General features: G+C 45.2%; 1 protein-coding gene across 2 annotated transcripts in view; it reads right to left on the bottom strand.

Annotated features, from left to right (window-relative positions):
• CSE1L (chromosome segregation 1 like) overlaps positions 1 to 17,509 on the bottom strand; it is a 119,698-nt gene that overhangs the window by 10,895 nt on the left and 91,294 nt on the right. For both annotated transcript variants that reach the window (XM_088472171.1, XM_088472172.1), the window contains exons 20-25: positions 11,813 to 12,021; positions 5,226 to 5,323; positions 3,660 to 3,745; positions 3,037 to 3,118; positions 2,384 to 2,530; positions 1,842 to 2,073 (exon numbers count right to left, since the gene is read on the bottom strand). In XM_088472171.1, coding sequence (XP_088328297.1) covers positions 1,842 to 2,073; positions 2,384 to 2,530; positions 3,037 to 3,118; positions 3,660 to 3,745; positions 5,226 to 5,323; positions 11,813 to 12,021 — 854 coding nt within the window. The remainder of the gene's footprint in view (positions 1 to 1,841; positions 2,074 to 2,383; positions 2,531 to 3,036; positions 3,119 to 3,659; positions 3,746 to 5,225; positions 5,324 to 11,812; positions 12,022 to 17,509) is intronic.

Raw genomic sequence — 17,509 nt, 5'->3', positions numbered from 1 at the left:
AGACCCTAAGAGTGCCTGAAAAAGTTTGGGAACCACTGCCCTTCACACCTGGTAGTTGAGGGTAAAAATGGAGCAATAGCATTGATAGTTATAACAAACAAAAATAAAAACTTGCATAAACTCTTGTTTCCTTTTATGCTTAGCATATATAAGTATAAAAGTAACAATGCCCTTTTTTAGCTGGTATAATGGATTTGGTGAGGTAGCTGTCTCCTATAACAGGGAGCACACAAACCATCCTATATGAAATCCTGAGCCGAGAGGCCTGCCGAACAGGATTTATATGACACCAGCATTTATATGACACCAGCCTGAGACCAAGAGGCCATCCAAGGTGGTTCTTGTGCAGGTGCTTCCCCATGCCTTTAGACATAACAATGTATCACAGGAATAAGGTAAAAATGCAATGCGACAGTCTTCACAAGTAAATATGAAAAGACAAATGAAAAACCCCACACCCCATCTCCCCTAAGCTGCGTTAACGGCACGGGTACAATGGCCCCACAGTAGTAGACGCTACTAGTGCGTCTACTACCATCCCCGGCGTCAGCCAATAAGAGGGCTCGCGAGCCCTCACTAGCAGCAGCCTCCGGTGCGTCTCATACACCGGAAGCCAGGACTGCAGCACACAATTCCCCGAAAATGAGGAATCGCCTTGTCATCTCCTTGGATCCGATTGCAGTCCGGGCCCCAGCGTCGCTGCTAGCTAAGCTTCGCTGTGACCCACCAAAATCCCCAGGGAACATTGCAGGAGCTGGCATTTCGGCATCAACGGAGGTATGTGTCCCATCAGAGGTGGCAGAGGCTAAGACAGTACAGCAAATTAAACATGCATGGGAAAGACATAAGTATATCCTTCAGAAGAAGTAAGGATCAATAAGGGTTGAGGTTATATGTTTAAAAATGGGGCAGACTAGATGGGCTAAGTGGTTCTTATCTGCCGTCAAATTCTATGTTTCTATGTTAATAGGAGTCGTTGTACATGCATCCTATTTGGACGCCTAGTACTACTCAACCCAGTAGTATAAAAAACTAAGGTAAATCAAAAAATAAAAAGCCTGGGACCGCTGTTATAACAGGTACATCTGGATACTTGCCGAGCACCAAACATAATAACGGAATGCCTGTGGCTGGGTATATAGGGAGGAGGTCCTGTGAATGATGGGGGCTTGAAAGCTGTAGCTGTTTGGTGCAATGGATTACTTCAACTACATACCCCAAGGTCAGTAGGGAAAGACGGCGCTGGAGTGTCTGTTGAAGCCTGCCAAGTAGGGTTGGGGGAGGAGCCACCATGCCAAGCAGTAGAGGGAACGGCAGTGATGCTCAAATTCCAACCGACAGATAAGTAAAAGCATAGCAGAGCGGCTGCAGGATCCGGTCGCAGGATTACCTTTAGAGATGCTATGTACCAGGTGTACAGTGTGGCCAGATAGCATCCCAACGTTACCGCAGGGGCAAGCTGTGGCTACCCTACCCGACTCCGGATGTCCTTGTTATGGTAGAGCACTGGGCACTGTTCAGCCAGAGAAGCAATGAGTCACCCAGGGATCCAGTCGCAGAGCAAGAGGGAAGATGTTCAGCAGCTATGTTCCGCTCTAACAAGTGCAGTGAGCTCAGCAAACAGGGACTGAGGCACAGTGTAACATGAAGGAAAAATAAATTAAAAGCTAAAAGTTAGCTAAAACGTACCTTACTCGAAGGTACCAAATAAAAAAAATGGAGGTCCGGTGGGGGTGGAGCGGAGCTTCACACTTTCAAACTGTGGTACCAACTATTACTAGAGGCACAACTAGATTTTTTTATATTTACTATAGTTCCAGATCACTGTATAACGGTCTTACCCGGCCTGGGAAGGAAGTAGATAGCTTGTACAGAGACTGTGCCAGGAGGATTTTGGGATTTTTAACCATTTCTCCAATAGGATCGTGCTCTTTTTTGCCAGCAAATGCAAGTTGGGAAAATGCTGTCTGGTAACCAGGTGTATCTTCAATGTCAATGAAATGTTCATCATCAGGAATAGTGTCATCTTCAGGCAACTCAAAGAGACCAATCAGAGCCTGCAATAGAGGCGTCCTAAAGCAAACAGGGAGAAAATATTGCGGACAAATATATTACACAGATGTATTTAATATATAAATATATGCAGTGCCATAATATTTACAATTTGGTGACAGTTTTTGATGTAATTAATAGATTAATGTAGTGCACTCCATACGTAGGCTGCAGGTGTCCCAGACTCTACCATTTGGGCAATTTTACAGTGTATGTTCGTTACTCTTTGTAGAACTGGGAAAATTTCAGTCAAATAATAAATTAAAATGAGCATTTTGGTAGTATTGTTCCTCTACTAGTAAGGCTACTAGTCAGTGTAGTCTGTCCTTACCACAGCTTTGTGTAATCAGTGTCCATCATATGGGGACACTCCGTCAGCACTTTTGTAATGCCAACTGCACAGATTTTCTTCTCAACTGGCCCAGATACTTTTTGGATTTCTGGGATAATTATCTTCTCCACAACCATTCCAAACATCCTGTGATAAGATAAGCATGTGCTCCAGATCATGATATATGGTATATTAGGTAAATAAGAGAACAGCATCATCTGCTTACAAATATCTACACTATATCTGTGCATTGAGCTTTGAATAGAACATACCATTTAATTTACTACACTGCAAAGCAAAAAGACTTATCGCCATACCACATACAACATTCATGATATGATACCCCAACAGATCCTAATTTCAACATATTCGGAGTGGTAAAATAATTCCTGATGTAATAAACTAAAGCCAGAAAACAATTATAATCTCACCTTTCAAGCTGCAGAAGACGAATAACTTTTTTGAATACTGTGAAAACATTAATGGCATTTCCATCTGTGGTTATATCCACAGGAATGTCTACAGACCTCAAACCCTTTTTTAGCAAGTTATCCAGACTATAAGTGCCCAACGCTCCCTGGGATACAACAACCGTGTAGCCATCAATTCATTTTTAGTGGCAGGGAGGAAACTTATTAAAAGCATCTACTCACTTGGGCTGGATGCTGTCTACCATTTCTTGCAAGGCAATAGCTCCGTACTTAACACAAAAAAGGTTTAAGAACACCAAAAAACCTGGTAAAAATGAAAAAAAGTATTATGTTTATTGACAGATACTAGCAACCGATCTTACAGGTAACATAAGGTGCTACAGATACCCATGCATGGGCTACTGTTGATACTGACCGATATACAAACTATGTGAAGACTGTGTCACTGCGGCAAGACGTGAACCAAGTAATTAAGAATAACTGAACATGTAATGGGATTCCTAGTGGTATATTTACTAAAGTGCTGGTATTTAGAAGAGGAGGTGTTGCCCATCTGAGCTATATTGAAGGGACAGAACTTCTTTTCCCTTAACATGCCCAAACTAATACCTACACCTTTATACCCCATAGCTCACTGCCCCACAATGGATATTACAGTAAAAGGACATTCCAAACACATACTCAACTACAGCAGCCAATTCCTGACCTACGGGAAGGTCTAAGCCAGTGCAGGGGAGAGTAACATTTTCCCACTACCACCCACATATCCAATGCAATCTAGAGCCATTTTACCATGCAATGCAAGTACTGATAAGAGGAAATCAGGCACATCCTGTATAACTTACTTTTCACAAACTTTGTGGTTTTGGAGTTTTGCAGCCTTTGGAAAAGCACAATGAAGATCTGTCTCTTGTACTGATCCACACATTCACTGCAGGACAAAGATTGTACATGAAGCTACAGATTAAAAAGAGGATCCGTTACCCAGTTTAAAGTTCAAAAAGTAAAAGTGTTAGAAGTTCAGCATTTGTGTAATACACAGTATTCGTTTTTTAGCATCGAGTGTCTACTCTGCAAAGACTACAGCGAGTTGCCAGGTGATTCACCTTCTAATGTCCTAATGAAAAAGCACCATGTCGCTGATGGACAGTGATGAATATTGCATTGATCAGCTCACAATTTGCAAATGAAGTGTACTAACACATATAGTAACCAGAGAGAGCATCTACTGACAAAAGATGGCTGTCAGCATATTGGATATGAAGCTAGCAATTTCAGAGTGGTGTGGCAGAAGCTTCAGGAGCTTTCTTGGTGGAGGAGTCCAGGAGCAATATAGAAGAATGCAGATTCTAACCCACAAGCCAGTGGTAAAAAACATTTGAAACAACACTCATACAGCAGACTATTACTGAAACAGGTTTTCACCACTGCTCTATTTCCCTGTGTGTTCATTAAGCTGATTGCTTATTTACACATGGGACGGTTTTCCCTAAAGTGTAGGTTTCGTTATCAAGCAGCTGGTAGGTAAGGATATGTTTACATATTTATGGTACTGCGCAGCCCTCCTGTAGTGCAACATAATAGGATCTCCAGCAGCCGGGAGATGAGGATTACAGTAGTGTTTAAAAAGCAAGACCAAAAAACTACCATAGTATTATATGTTTTATTGCCATGTGGATTTATCCTCTGGGACATCAACAAAGTTACCAAGTTTCCATAAGTAATAGTATTTAGCATTAGCTTATTAGTAACAGTTTCTCCTAATACATTGTTGGACTCTGTGTGAACTGGACCTACCTACCTACAATTGACTTTTAAAAATAAATTTTTACATGCCAAGTCATTAATGAACTTCGTACCAGTTGATATTATTTCAAAATTGATTTCTACATAGAGATAACTAAACAATTAATTACTGTATTAATTAAGTTGATATATGGTTGCTATACATGTATTTTTGCAGTATAATTTAAATCACCGGCCATTTGTAGTTATACTGTATTTTAATTGTGGTTTTAAATTGTTTTATTTATTAAAATGTCTGTTCTAAAATTCTCCCAATGGCGGTTTCCACAGAGGTGCGCAGTTGACATCGTCTGGTGCTAGAGTATTAGTAGCCAAACTATATAACCAAACTGACAGCATGATCTAAAAAGGAAGCCATTTCAACATGTGTTTAAGTTTTAAATACATTAATCAAGTCATAGGGCACATTCTTTATTATATCTGCACAACCAAATTGGCACAATCTATAAGAAACAAAGACAATGGAGAGGGAGAAAAATTATATATATAACACACACACACACACACACACACACACACACACACACACACACACTGCAGATTTTCAATAACTCAACCAGATCCAACAAGATTACACATGCCACGAGACGCGAGTGGTTACTTACACTGGCAAGTGCTCGATAATGCTGTTCAGGAGATAAAATCCTTGATGGTCGTTTGCTTTAGATGCAATGAGTTTCTGGAAGACACCTAGAAGGCCAGGCTACAACACAGGAAACCAGTTTAATCACATAATAACACTGATATAGTTCATACAGGGATTTAAGTTATAATTCAGAAATCAGATTTCCGCAAGGGTAATATACCACTTGCCTCCTAGTCATGTTATCTTCACCAGGCTGTACTAAGGCTTAAGGTGGGTACACACTATAAAGATATATCTGCAGATCGAGTGATCTGCAGATATATCTGCAGATGATGGTTGTTCGTACAACACTGAACCACCATCACCTGTGTCTGCCCGCAGGTCCCGGCGACCAAGGGGCGTGTACCGCTCCCCTCCTCGTGGCTGCCGCTGTGTGTGTACGGGCTTTCGGCACCTGCCGATGGTCAGATATGTCTGCAGACATATCTGTCCATCGGCTGTGCAGCACAGCCAATGCGATATGTCGGTGAATGCCGACGTTCACCGACATATCGCGGGTACACACTGCCCGACAGGCAGCAGATACATTGGCCGATCAATTGATCGGCCAATGTATCCGTCAGTGTGTACCCAGCTTTAAGTGTCAGAAATACAACATCCTCTTATCAATTGTGGCAGAATAATGCTTTAGTAAAACAGTAAAAATGAGCTAGGTTCTTCTATGTATTCAGTCATTCAGCCAAGGCCAGTGTTAAAACTGAGAATTTGAGATTCGTCGACTGGATTCTCTTATTGACAAGTAGACAGATTAGAAAACAACTATTGATAATTTCCTAATCAGAAAGGAAATTTACAAAATCATAGGGGACACAGGGATTACGCTGGGGTATAGGCTGTGCAGAAGAGACTGGGCATCAAACAGTTAAAATCTTTGACTTCATGGCAGTCCAGGCTGCTCCTCCCCCAGCCCCAGGCAGGCCAGTTATGTTAGCAAGCCCAAGGCAGGAGCGAGAAGGAGGAAGACTGGCACACGCACAGATCCAAACACACTGAAGAGATGGACAGGGGAACCAGAAACAGAACAAACCACCACAAACCAGGTGCATCAGGGTAGGCGCCCTGTGTTTCCTATGGATCTCGAAGTAAAGGATTTAACCAGTTAAGAACATAAATCTTTTTCTTCCTCTCTTCATAGGGGACACAGGGATTACTGTAGGACGTCCCAAAGCAATTTCCCTAAGGAAGGGGACTCTCCCAACATTGACAGAGAACCGTCTGGCCAAAGGCTGCGGAGGCGTCAAAGGAATAGAATCGGAGAAACGTGTGGACAGAAGACCACGTAGCCGCCCCCTGCAGAACTGCTCTGCTGAGGCACCCCGGCACTACCGACCTGGTGGAATGAGCAGTCACCACAGCCGGGGCAGGTAGGTCCGCTGCCACGTACGGGTGGCGGATGGTCAAACGGCGCCATCAGGCCTAGGTCTGCTTTGTAGCTGGACAGCCCAGTTTTTGAAAGCCATAGAGTACAAGAGTACAACAAGGGAATCTGACTTACGGAGATCCCTATTGCATTCAACAGATCCGGAGGGCCCTCACCAGATCCAAAGAAGCCTCCTCTGGCAAAGAATCAGGTGACCGGAAGGCCGGAACCACAATCTCCTGGTTGATGTGGCACCAATAAAATACTTTCAGAAGGCTGCCTAACACGGTCTGGAGAACGGCCCAGTCCGAGTGAAAGACCAGAAACGGAGAGCGACACGACAGCGCATGCAACTCTGACAGTCTTTAGGCCGACGCTATGGCCAGAAGGAATACATTCTTCTAAGTCCACCAACTCTCATGGCTCAAAGGGAGAAGACTTAAGAGCTTGAAGCACTAAAGACAAAGGGCCTGATTCAGAGCCGCTCGTAAGCGGCCGCTCGTTCGTTCCGAACGATGTTAGCCCAACTGCGCATGCGTACGGATCGTTATACGCATGCGCTAACCAGTCAGTGCGGCCGAAATTCATGTGCTCGCAAAATAGCGAATGCCTGCTATTTTGACTGACAGAAAGAGGCGTATGTGGGTGGTAACAGGGGAAGGTGCTTGAAAATGGGGAGTGGAGATCAGAACGCAGGCGTGCTTAAAGGTCAAAACGGGCGTTTTATGGGTGTGCATATTTAAAACAGCAGCATCATGGACCACGTCACTGGGTTATTTTATAGTCAGAACTGCTCGCAAAATTGTGGTAGCAAACACCAACCCCAAGAATAGTGAGCAGTTCATACCCTTGTCGATGTACTCGATTAATCTAATAAATAGCGGACATGACGTAGGATGCGAGCGGCCAGGGGGCGTATTTTTCCAAAAAACGAACGCAAGTTTTGTTCGCTCGTTCAGACATAGAGGCGTGAACAGACCGCAAACAGCGAACGGTTCATTTGAATAGCCACCCCTAGTTTTAGAACGAACGACCGCAAATAGCGAGTGGCTCTGAATGAGGGCCAAAGTCCCATGGAGCCATTGGAGGAACAAAAGGGGGCTGCATGTTAAAAACTCCCTGAAAGAAAGTTCTGACATCAGGCAACAACGAAATGTCTCAGACTACCAAAAGGGCCGACACCTGAACGACACAGGGATGTAAGGCACAGGCTCAAATCCAGACCGGCTAGCAGGAAGGAGAGAACTCTAAAGGACATGGAGTTAAGGCCCCTGACCAAACATCATGAGGAGTAAATCCTCCAAACCCGGTGATGAATCCTAGCTGAGGCGGGTTTGCAGCCTGTAAGCATGGTATGAATAACTGTCCTGAAAAAGCCCTTGGCCCAAGAGTGACCCCGCAAGATGGGCCAAATCCGGATGGAAGCACAGGCCCTGAGACAGTAGATCTAGCTTCAGCAAAAGATGCAGGGGAGCGTAGATGAGACCTTGAAGTTCCGCGTACCAAGCCCGTTGAGGCCAGTCGGAAGCTAAGAGGCTCATGGTGCCGCCTTTTAGTTTTAATTTGCGGACAATCCACGGAATGAGCAAGATCTGAGGGAATATGTACAAGAGACAAAAGACCCAGCGAACCGCTAAGGCGTCCACCATAAGAGCTCCCAAATCCCTGGTGCGAGAACAATACTTTAGCAGCTTGTGGTTGTGTCGGGACACCATTAAGTCGATGTCCGGTAGACACCAGCGATGAACCAGTAGCTGAAAAGTCTGAAGAGCCTGAATGAACGTCCTGGCAGCTTAGGTAGTCAGTTTCCCAATTTTGGACACTTGCAATGAAGACCGCCAACAGAGCCAGTAGATGACAAACTGCCCAGCTGAGAATGCCACTCAACTCCTTCAAGGCGTCGCAACTGCGAGTGCCCCCCTGACGGTTGATGTAGGCGTCTGCAGTCACGTGGTCAGACAGAACCAGGACCGGACGATGTTGGCAAAGCAGTTGCACTAGACAAAGAGCCCGGATGACAGCTTGGAGTTCGAGAATGATGACAGGAAGGCGGCTCTCTTGAACCATCCACTGACCCTTAAAGGACCTTCTGAGAGAGAATGATTGTCTGCGTCTTGATCTGTTGATGAGATTTGTTCCATGGAGTCAGAACTCCCAACTGAAGCAGCCGGGAGTGAAACTATGCATATGCCACCATGTCGAAGGTGGAGACCAGTGAATGCAGGAGTGAATAGACACTCTGAGGTGATGCAAGAACCTGTAAATCTTGTCCTGAAGGTCCCGAAGTTTGTCCGTCGAAAGATAGACTCCCTGAACTTTGGAGTCCAAAAAAGTTAAAGAAGTATTTCTCAATTTGATGATCCACCAGTGAGCTTGGAGAAGATCCATCTCCAGATAATTGTGTTCCTTGAGGACACCCGGAGACTGGGCCAGGATAAAAAGATCGTCCAGGTAAGGCAGAATCTCGACACCTCTGCGCCTCAAATGAGCTGTCATGAAAGGCCAAATGACAATGCACGAAAATGGTAACGATCCTCCTGGACCGCAAACCGGAGGAAGTACTGGTGACTGAGCCGAATAGGAACATGTAAGTAGGCATCCTGGATGTCCAAGGAGGCTATGAAATCCCCTGGTTCCAGCATCAGAATGATGGAATGCAGAGATTCCTTGCAGTACTTGGGGACCGGCAAGAAGCGGTTGATAGACTTTAGGTTGAGGATTGGCCGAAAGGAACAATTCAGCTTCTGAACCAAGAAGAGATTGGCATAAAAGCATTTGCCTCTCTAAGCCTTGGGTACTGGAATAATTTCCTTGGAGGCTAGAAGAGTGAATGGTATCCAGCAGTGCTTTTGTTTTTCCCAGATCCACTGGAAGGCCTGTGGAAAAAAAAAAAAATGGGCCAGGGGACTGTTGGAAGGTTAGAGCGTAAGCCCTGGGAAACCACACCACGTACCCAGGCATCCGTCGTGGTCGTCATCCAGGTCTCTGAGAAAAGCAGAAGCCGACCTTCCATGCTGGGGTCCTCCAGGTGGAGGCCAGCCCTGTTAGGCTTGGTGGTGGGGCATCTGGCAGCCCAGGGTTGTTTGCTGCGGGGCTTAGAGCCCTTAGAGGAAGAACGCTGGAACATGGAGAAAGACTGTCCCTTGGGTTTTCCAAGCAGACGAAAAGAGCAACAAGTGGCCCATGCAGAAGGTAGAAATGCTGTCTTAGATGCTGCCAGCATGGCAATAATCTTGTTCAATTCAGGACCAAAGAGAATGTTCCCAGAATAAGGAAGAGCCTCAAGAGCCTTCTTATAATCTGTGTCGGCACACCAGTAACGAAGCCAGAGGTCTCATCTGAAGTAATGGACCCGATCTACTCAAGGTCTAAGGTAAACTCGGGAGTCCAAAGCATAACCAGACTGGGAGGGGGAGGGGGGTTGAACTTTCCCGCCTAGACGGTTGGTCTGCGTTTGGAAGGTCCTTATCCAGCATCTGTGGAAGGAGACGAACACCTACGCTAAACCCTGTACTGGACAGAGAAGGAACTCAACCATGGTAGTTCCAAAGCAGGTGGCTGCAGATTAAACGGCACAACCATGGCAGGGTGGGCCCCCATAGGGGGAAGGGGAGGAGAGTGGGTTGTCAAATGCTCAACCAACTGTAACATTACCTGTGACAGAAAGGCAGCCTAAGCTGGCTCCTGGTTGAGGCTGTGGGTGGGACCTCTCACTGTATCTGTGCAGCACCGGATATAGTGACCAGCCTGGACTGGATCCTGCGGGAAGAGACCAAGATCTATATGTACGCAACACAGGAGGCCCCACCTCCTTAGGTGCTCTGCTTTAGAGGACATGGCAGGGTCGAAGGCAATCCCCACCCACACAGCTGTAGCAACAGATGTGTGTAAAAAAAAAAGAAAAAAAAAAGGGAAATGCAATGAATGTAAGGCCGCACAAATGGGGCTAAGTAGAAGGGTACACAGTGAACCCCTCACCATGTTAACACAAGGGCTATTTGTCAAGGTAACACAGACCATGCCGCCTGGGCTGCCAGGGTGTCAAAGACTGTTTGGTGCCCAGACTCTTCTGCACAGCCTATACCCCACCACAATCCCTGTGTCCCATTATGGAGAGAGGAAGAAATCAATCTATTTGGGCTGCAAACAGTTTACAAATAACAAAAATGGTTTAAACACTATCTTCAATATATATATATCACATACTGGATACATCAAGGCCCTGCATGGTTTGTAGACTCTCTAGATAGAGTATTGCAATCCAACCATACATTCTAATTAATGAAATAAAGCATTCACCATTAAAAAAAAAATACAAAATTTCTATTGTGAAATGACAGCTTCTCTTTCAGTATTCCCTGTGCTAAGGGGAGGGGGGCTTGGACAGCACACCCTAATTTTAAAAATAAAAGGTGCTACCATGCTGAGACTTGTAGTACAATACAGGGGACAAATAATGCAGGTGCACACTAAGTACTAAGGGCAATGATAGTCAAAATAATCCTGATATACTCAATGTTAATTGTACAGTTTAAGTGAGGTTCTTAGTACATGTTTGGCCAAAAAAATTTGCCCATCCACCGTGTCAAGGTGTACCCCATAAGACAGGTCCTTGACATCCCTAATAACATTAGGACAATTTATCCAGGACTTACCTATAATAGTGCCCATTGTAATATGTAGACATCAGTGTAGGAACCTGTACTGATTAAAAACACCTAAGGGCAGATGGGTTGGGTGCAAATACCCAGCAGTAGTCTCAGCCTTCAAGTGTACAATATATACACAAATCTAGTCGAAAGGGGAGAGGGCTTTGACTGCACATCCTATTTCTAAAATTAAGAGGCGCTATCATGCTGAGAATTGTAGTAGAATACAGGGAAAAAAAAGAATGCAGGTGCACACTCTAAGTACTAAGAACAATGATAGTCAAACTAATCCTGATAAACTCTACAATTAACATGGAGTATGAGTGATGTTTGCCCATCCACCGCGTCAAGGTGAACCCCATAAAATGGGTCCTTAACATGCCTAATACGAACACATTGTAGCGTTAATTGTAGCGTTTATCAGGATTATTTTGACTATCCTTGTTCTTAGTAAATAGTGTGCACCTGCATTCTTTGTCCCCAGTATTCCCTGTGCGCTCAGGGTCACATAACTGACTCATTCAGACATGAACTTACAATTTTATCAGAGGCATTGGTCGCTATTGTCCTAGCTCCTCTCTCCAGGTAGGCTTGTAAGAGTCTCACCAGAGGAGGAATGTTTCCTGTTCTCTCCCACAGGACTGGTTGTAGGAGGTGAGGGAACAGGACCATGTAGGACGTGGGGATGTCATCTTTGTGCATTTCCAGGAGCAGAGACATTACTTGAAACACATACGGCATAAACTCTATAAAGAGAAACAAGACACACTTAACTCATTTGATAGACCTGAAGTAGGGGACTGGGAAACAAATCTTCATATGCCCACTAGGAGGCCATAAAATAAACAGACAGGGTGTACTATCAACTGATCACATTTTTCTTGTAGACATATTCTTCTAAAAACGCTAAATAAAATGTTCACACGAGAAAAAAGGCTGTGAACTCTCTGTTCAACAAGTAAAATCTTGAATGCGAGATTGCCTATATACAGGGTGCTGGAGCGGTTACAAAGTACAGATTTCAAGAGGCTAGTTATGTAGTTCCATACTTCCTTTCTTCTAATAGAATTTAGCAACATGTGCAATAGAATCCAGAATGTGTTTGGGGAGGGTGTCACATAACTGTCAGATATGCAATGCTATAGGCAAAAAACTGTATGGGGACTAAGAACATTTGGGAGCCCAGCTCAAAAAAAAACTGGATTTTGTGTTTATACCTAACTTTAGTAATGTGCTTGCCTTACCTCTTATCCAATCATTATATTACACTAGTTCTTTGGGTCCATACTCAAGTTCCTTTTAAAAGTTATTCTTTTTCTTCCAGTGGGGGACACTGGAAATTTTGGGAGGTATAGCATGTGAGAGAGAGTCTGCACACTAAAAGGTTAAAATCCTTCTGGCACCAGCTACTCCCCCCTCTATGCCTCACCCCTGCCAGCCAGTTATACTAACAAAGCTGAAGAACAGAAGGAGGCAGTCACAACAGAGCGAGGCAGTCACAACACACACTGACACAATGGGTGGCTGTAACCCACACAAGCTCTGACAACCACAAAAAAATGCTGGGAGCGACAGAGAAGGGTGTCCAGTGTCCCCCATCGAATCAGAGAAAATGATTAAACAAGTAAGGACACAATCCTATTTTCTCTTTTTTCCCAATAGGGGGACACTGGAGACTTTGGGGACATCCCATAGCTGTCCCTAAGGGTCCTTCCCTTAGTCTCTTGTGCGGTAGATAACACCCTGCGACCAAAGCAGGCATTGCGATATCCAAAAGTGTCAAAGCGGTAGAATCTAATAAAGGTGTGAGAAGACCAGGCAGCAGCTCTACAAAGTTGTACAGCTGAGACACCACAGTGAGCTGCCCATGAAGTCCCCACTGACCGAGTAGAGAGCCTTGACCGTTTCAGGGACAGGTGTAAAACTGGAAACATAAGCAGTAATCCACCTGGCGATAGATTGTTTTGATGCAGGCCATCTGCGCCTGTGAGCATCAAAAGGACAAACTGAGCATCTGAGTGACGCAAGTCCTTAGTCCTGGAGACATTTATTTGAGAGCACAGACCACATCTATGGTATGTAAAGGATGGATCCGAAGTGCCGGGCTCACCTTCAGGGAGAGCTGGAACCACAATCTTCTGATTAACGTGGTAACGAGAAATCACCTTTGGGAGAAACTGCGCATGTGTGTGGAGGACTGTGCGGTCCTGGTGAAAGATCTGGAAACGGCGACCGATGCGACAAGGCTGATAATTCGGAGACCTTCCTGGCAGAGGATATGGCCAGTAAGAAAACAGCCTTCCAAGTCAAAGACCACAGGTCTATCGACTCTAAAGGCTCAAAGGGAGGCTCCTGAAGCACCTGAAGAACCAAAACCAGATCCCATGGCACCACCGGAGGCACAAAGGAGGGCTGAATGTGCAAGATCCCCTGCATGAAAGTCTGGATAGCAGGAATGACCGCAAGTTTTTGTGAAAGAAAATAAAAAAAGGACAGACACCAGAACCTTTGGGGAAGACTAAATCCCAAATCGAGGAACGACAGCAGCCTGGAGAGCCGGAACACTGAATGAGAAAACGCCTGTTTGCACCAAGTGAAATAGGCTTTCCATACCCTGTGGTAAATCTGAAGACATTTTCTGACATTGAGAATGGTCAAGACCACAGCATCGGAGAAATTCCTCGCCTTTAGGCTGTTTCAATAGCCACGTCAAAGCCAAAGTTGGCATTTTGTGTTAACAAAAAGGGACCTGGACTGAGAAGGTCTGGACAAAGGCAGACACGAAGGAGGGGCCACAAACATTTGAAGATCTGTTTGCCAGGAACGATGAGGCATACAGGGAACTACCAGAATTGACAGAACACACTCCTTCCAGAGCTTGCGAAGAACTTGTGGAATGAGAGCAGTGGGAGGGAAGTGTTAGACCATTTTGAACACCCTTGGAGCTGACAGGACGTTGACAAGATGAGCCCATGGATCCAAAGTACGAGCGCCATACCTGTCCACCTTGTAGTTCTATCTAGACACCATCAGGTCGATTTCTGGTTGGCCCCACCAGAAGTTTAAACGGGCTGGATGAAGGGACCTTTCCACGGAAAGGTCATCCTGGCAGCTGAGATAATCAGCTTCACAGTTGTCCACTCCGGGTATGTAGACTGCCAATATGTCCAGAGGAGGCTTTTAGCCGCAGAACATAATTTGCGCTGTTTCCCTCATGACCTGAGCACTTCTGGTGCCCCCCTGGTGGTTGATGTAAGCGACAGCAGTTGTGTTGTCCAATTGGACCTTGACCAGGAGGTCCTGAAGAAGGTGACAAGCCTGTACCAGAGCCAGGAAGAGAGCTCAAAGCTCAAGAACATTAATAGGGAGGCATGCCTCCTGAGAAGACCAGCGACCTTGAAAGGTTGTGTGAAAGCTTATTGCACGCCATCCCCGGAGGTTAGTGTCTATTTGTAAGAATAGTCTAAAACGTTATTTGAAAAGGGACACACCTTGTTCAAGTGATGTTTGAACAACTACCACAAAAGGAACGGTCTTGTCCGGGGAGACAGACTGATGACCTGAGAGCGAAATCTGGAGGGTAGACCCATTTTATTTGGATAACACTTTCCTCTGAAATACCAGATTGTGGAACTGAGCAAACTCCACCATGTCGAAAGTCGACACCAGTTTGCAGAGAACTCTCATGCAGAGATGGATAGAGACTGTAGGAAGCAGCTGAACAAGCAAATGAACCCCCGAGATCTTGTCTACTGACAGGCAGATACGTTGTGATCTTGTATCCAGAAAAGCTCTGGGGTGGACCATCTGCTGGGCCAGAACAAGAGAGGACTTTCAGAGATTCAGTATCCAACCGTGAGCACTTACAAATTTATGGATAACTGGAGGTGAGCATCCAAGGTGGACGGTGTTTTGGCTGTGATGAGGTGGTCATCAAGGTAGGAAAAACCTTGACCCCCTCTTGACAGAGGACAGCGGCCATGACAGACATCACATTGTTCAATACTCGAGATACCATCGAGAGTCCAAACGGTAGAGCTTGGAATTGAATGGGGAATGGACTGATGACCCTGCCAGATTGGGACGTGTAGATAAGCATCCTTGATGCCCAAGAACGCCATGAAGTCGCCGGGTTCCAAAGATTGAATTGATATGAGGGATTCAATCTTGAATCTGGGAATCCAAAGATGGATATTCAGCGATTTTAGATTCAAAGTGGGGCGGAAAGACCCATTTGACTTTGGAACAAAGAAGAGGTTGGAATAGAAGCCTCTTCCCTGCTAATAAGATGGCACAGGAACAATGACTACAGACACTAAAAGGGAAAGGATGGACCCCTGTAGAGCCGCTGTTTTCGCAGGAGCTGGGAAGTCCGGTAACAAAGAACCGAGGAGGTGGGCCCCAAAGGTTGAGGGCGTACCCCTGAAGACAATACATCAAACCCACCTTTCCGTATTTGAAAGAGGCCATTGGTCACTGAATTTGAACAGAGGAGTCCCCATCAATGAATCCCCCTGAGGGTGCAGAAGGGGACGGGAAAGAGTCATGCAGCGGCTGGCTTGGGAGCAGGATGACGTCCAGGTCTGGCCTGACAACCTCTAGGCCGCGAACCTTAGGAAGGAAAAGAGACTGCCTGCCCCCTAGATTGGAGAACAAATCTTGTTCTCCCTTGTTGACAAAAGACTGAAGGGAAAGCCTTGGTTTTGGAGCAGAGGAAGGTATAAAAGCGGTCTTGGACGCAGCTACTTCCGCCATAATCATTTCAAAAGCCTTTTTCGAATCCGCATATGCCTGCCAAGTGGGTAACTACTGGGCAATACTGGCAGATGCAGAGGCCCGTGATGACAAAATTCCCGAATTCATGGCAGCCTCCCTTAAGTACCTGGATGCTAATCTGAGATTATCCACCAAGGTAACAGCTCAGTCTGTTCATACCACCACGAAAGCCTATATCCAAAAGAATCCACACAGCGTTTCATGGCCTTCTTGACCCAAGCAGCGGACAGTGCTGGACGTAGAGAGAGACCTGTGTTAGCAAAAATAGATTTGAGAAAATCAAAGTTTCAGGAAGGCTGCATTTGGAAAAGGAATAATAGTTTGCCAAAAACTCAATGGTGGCGTCCTTCTCTAAGAACAGTAATTGCAAATACAAGCTATAGTGCGTATTTTACCTGGTATTGAGGACTGGGGACTCGGTTTAAATAATGGTTGGGATCCCGGGAGCGCACTCTGCTGGGGCCAATCCCTGACAGCGCTGTCATTTAAATCTGGCTCTGGTCGCTAGCCATTTGGAGCTTGCAAACCGGCAGCCAATCAGTAGCTGCTGCCGGTCCGCAAGCTCCGTTTCAGATTCGAATAACGGCAGCACTCTCAGGGGCTGCAGTGCGGCTGCCCACCGTTGCGGGAGTGCGCGCCAAATCCATAACCAGTCTGCTAGAGGGACATAATGGGAGCAAGTTAAGAGGCTGCTGGTGGGACAGGAGGGGGAGCATACTGTGTAAAAGGAATTCCTGTATGGTATAATGAATAAAGCGTATTACTGAAAAACAATATGTAAAGGGCATTACTGTGTGGCATAATGTCTAAGTGGTATTACTATGTGGCATAATGTGTAAGGGGCACTACTACTGCGTGGCACGTGTTAGAAGAGACACTACTGTGTGATGTAAAGTGAATAAGGGGCACTACTGTGTGACTTAACATGAATAAGGGACACTACTGTGCGGTGTAATTTGAAATTAATTCCTATTGTGATCACGATCTAATACTCTACAACTCCTAAGCTAGGGCTTGGTCACTGGGGAAAATGTCTTCCCTTTTCTTTGTGTGTGACCCAGGTTAACCTAACAGAACCAACCAAATACTAAATATCCGACTATGGCACATGTATGAATTCCCTGCAGAATGAGCACTGTTGTGTGTATTTTAATACAGAGCAGCCAGTGCAGAGGGGGAGTAAGCTGTGCTGGAAGGATTTTATAGAGAAGAAAATGGTGCGCTATCTGCTCAATATCTGTCTAGTATGGACACTTACAGCTGACACCAGAGGGTTTCCTGCAGAATACCCTCACAAACAGGCATGTATAAGAAAAGTGTCTGCGCTAGTGTCAATACATATAACACATACCACATATATTTATTATATAAATTTATTATACATAAAATTAATGAACTGCAGTTCAATATTGTTAAAACAAATATTCACACATACAACATGCAAAATGTCTCCAATAT

Source organism: Taudactylus pleione, unplaced genomic scaffold (assembly GCF_031769625.1).
Source record: "Taudactylus pleione unplaced genomic scaffold, aTauple2 ptg000121l, whole genome shotgun sequence".
NCBI classification, from domain to species: domain Eukaryota; kingdom Metazoa; phylum Chordata; class Amphibia; order Anura; family Myobatrachidae; genus Taudactylus; species Taudactylus pleione.
Note: the sequence above shows the minus strand (reverse complement) of the source record. Positions and strands in the feature narration are given on the sequence as shown.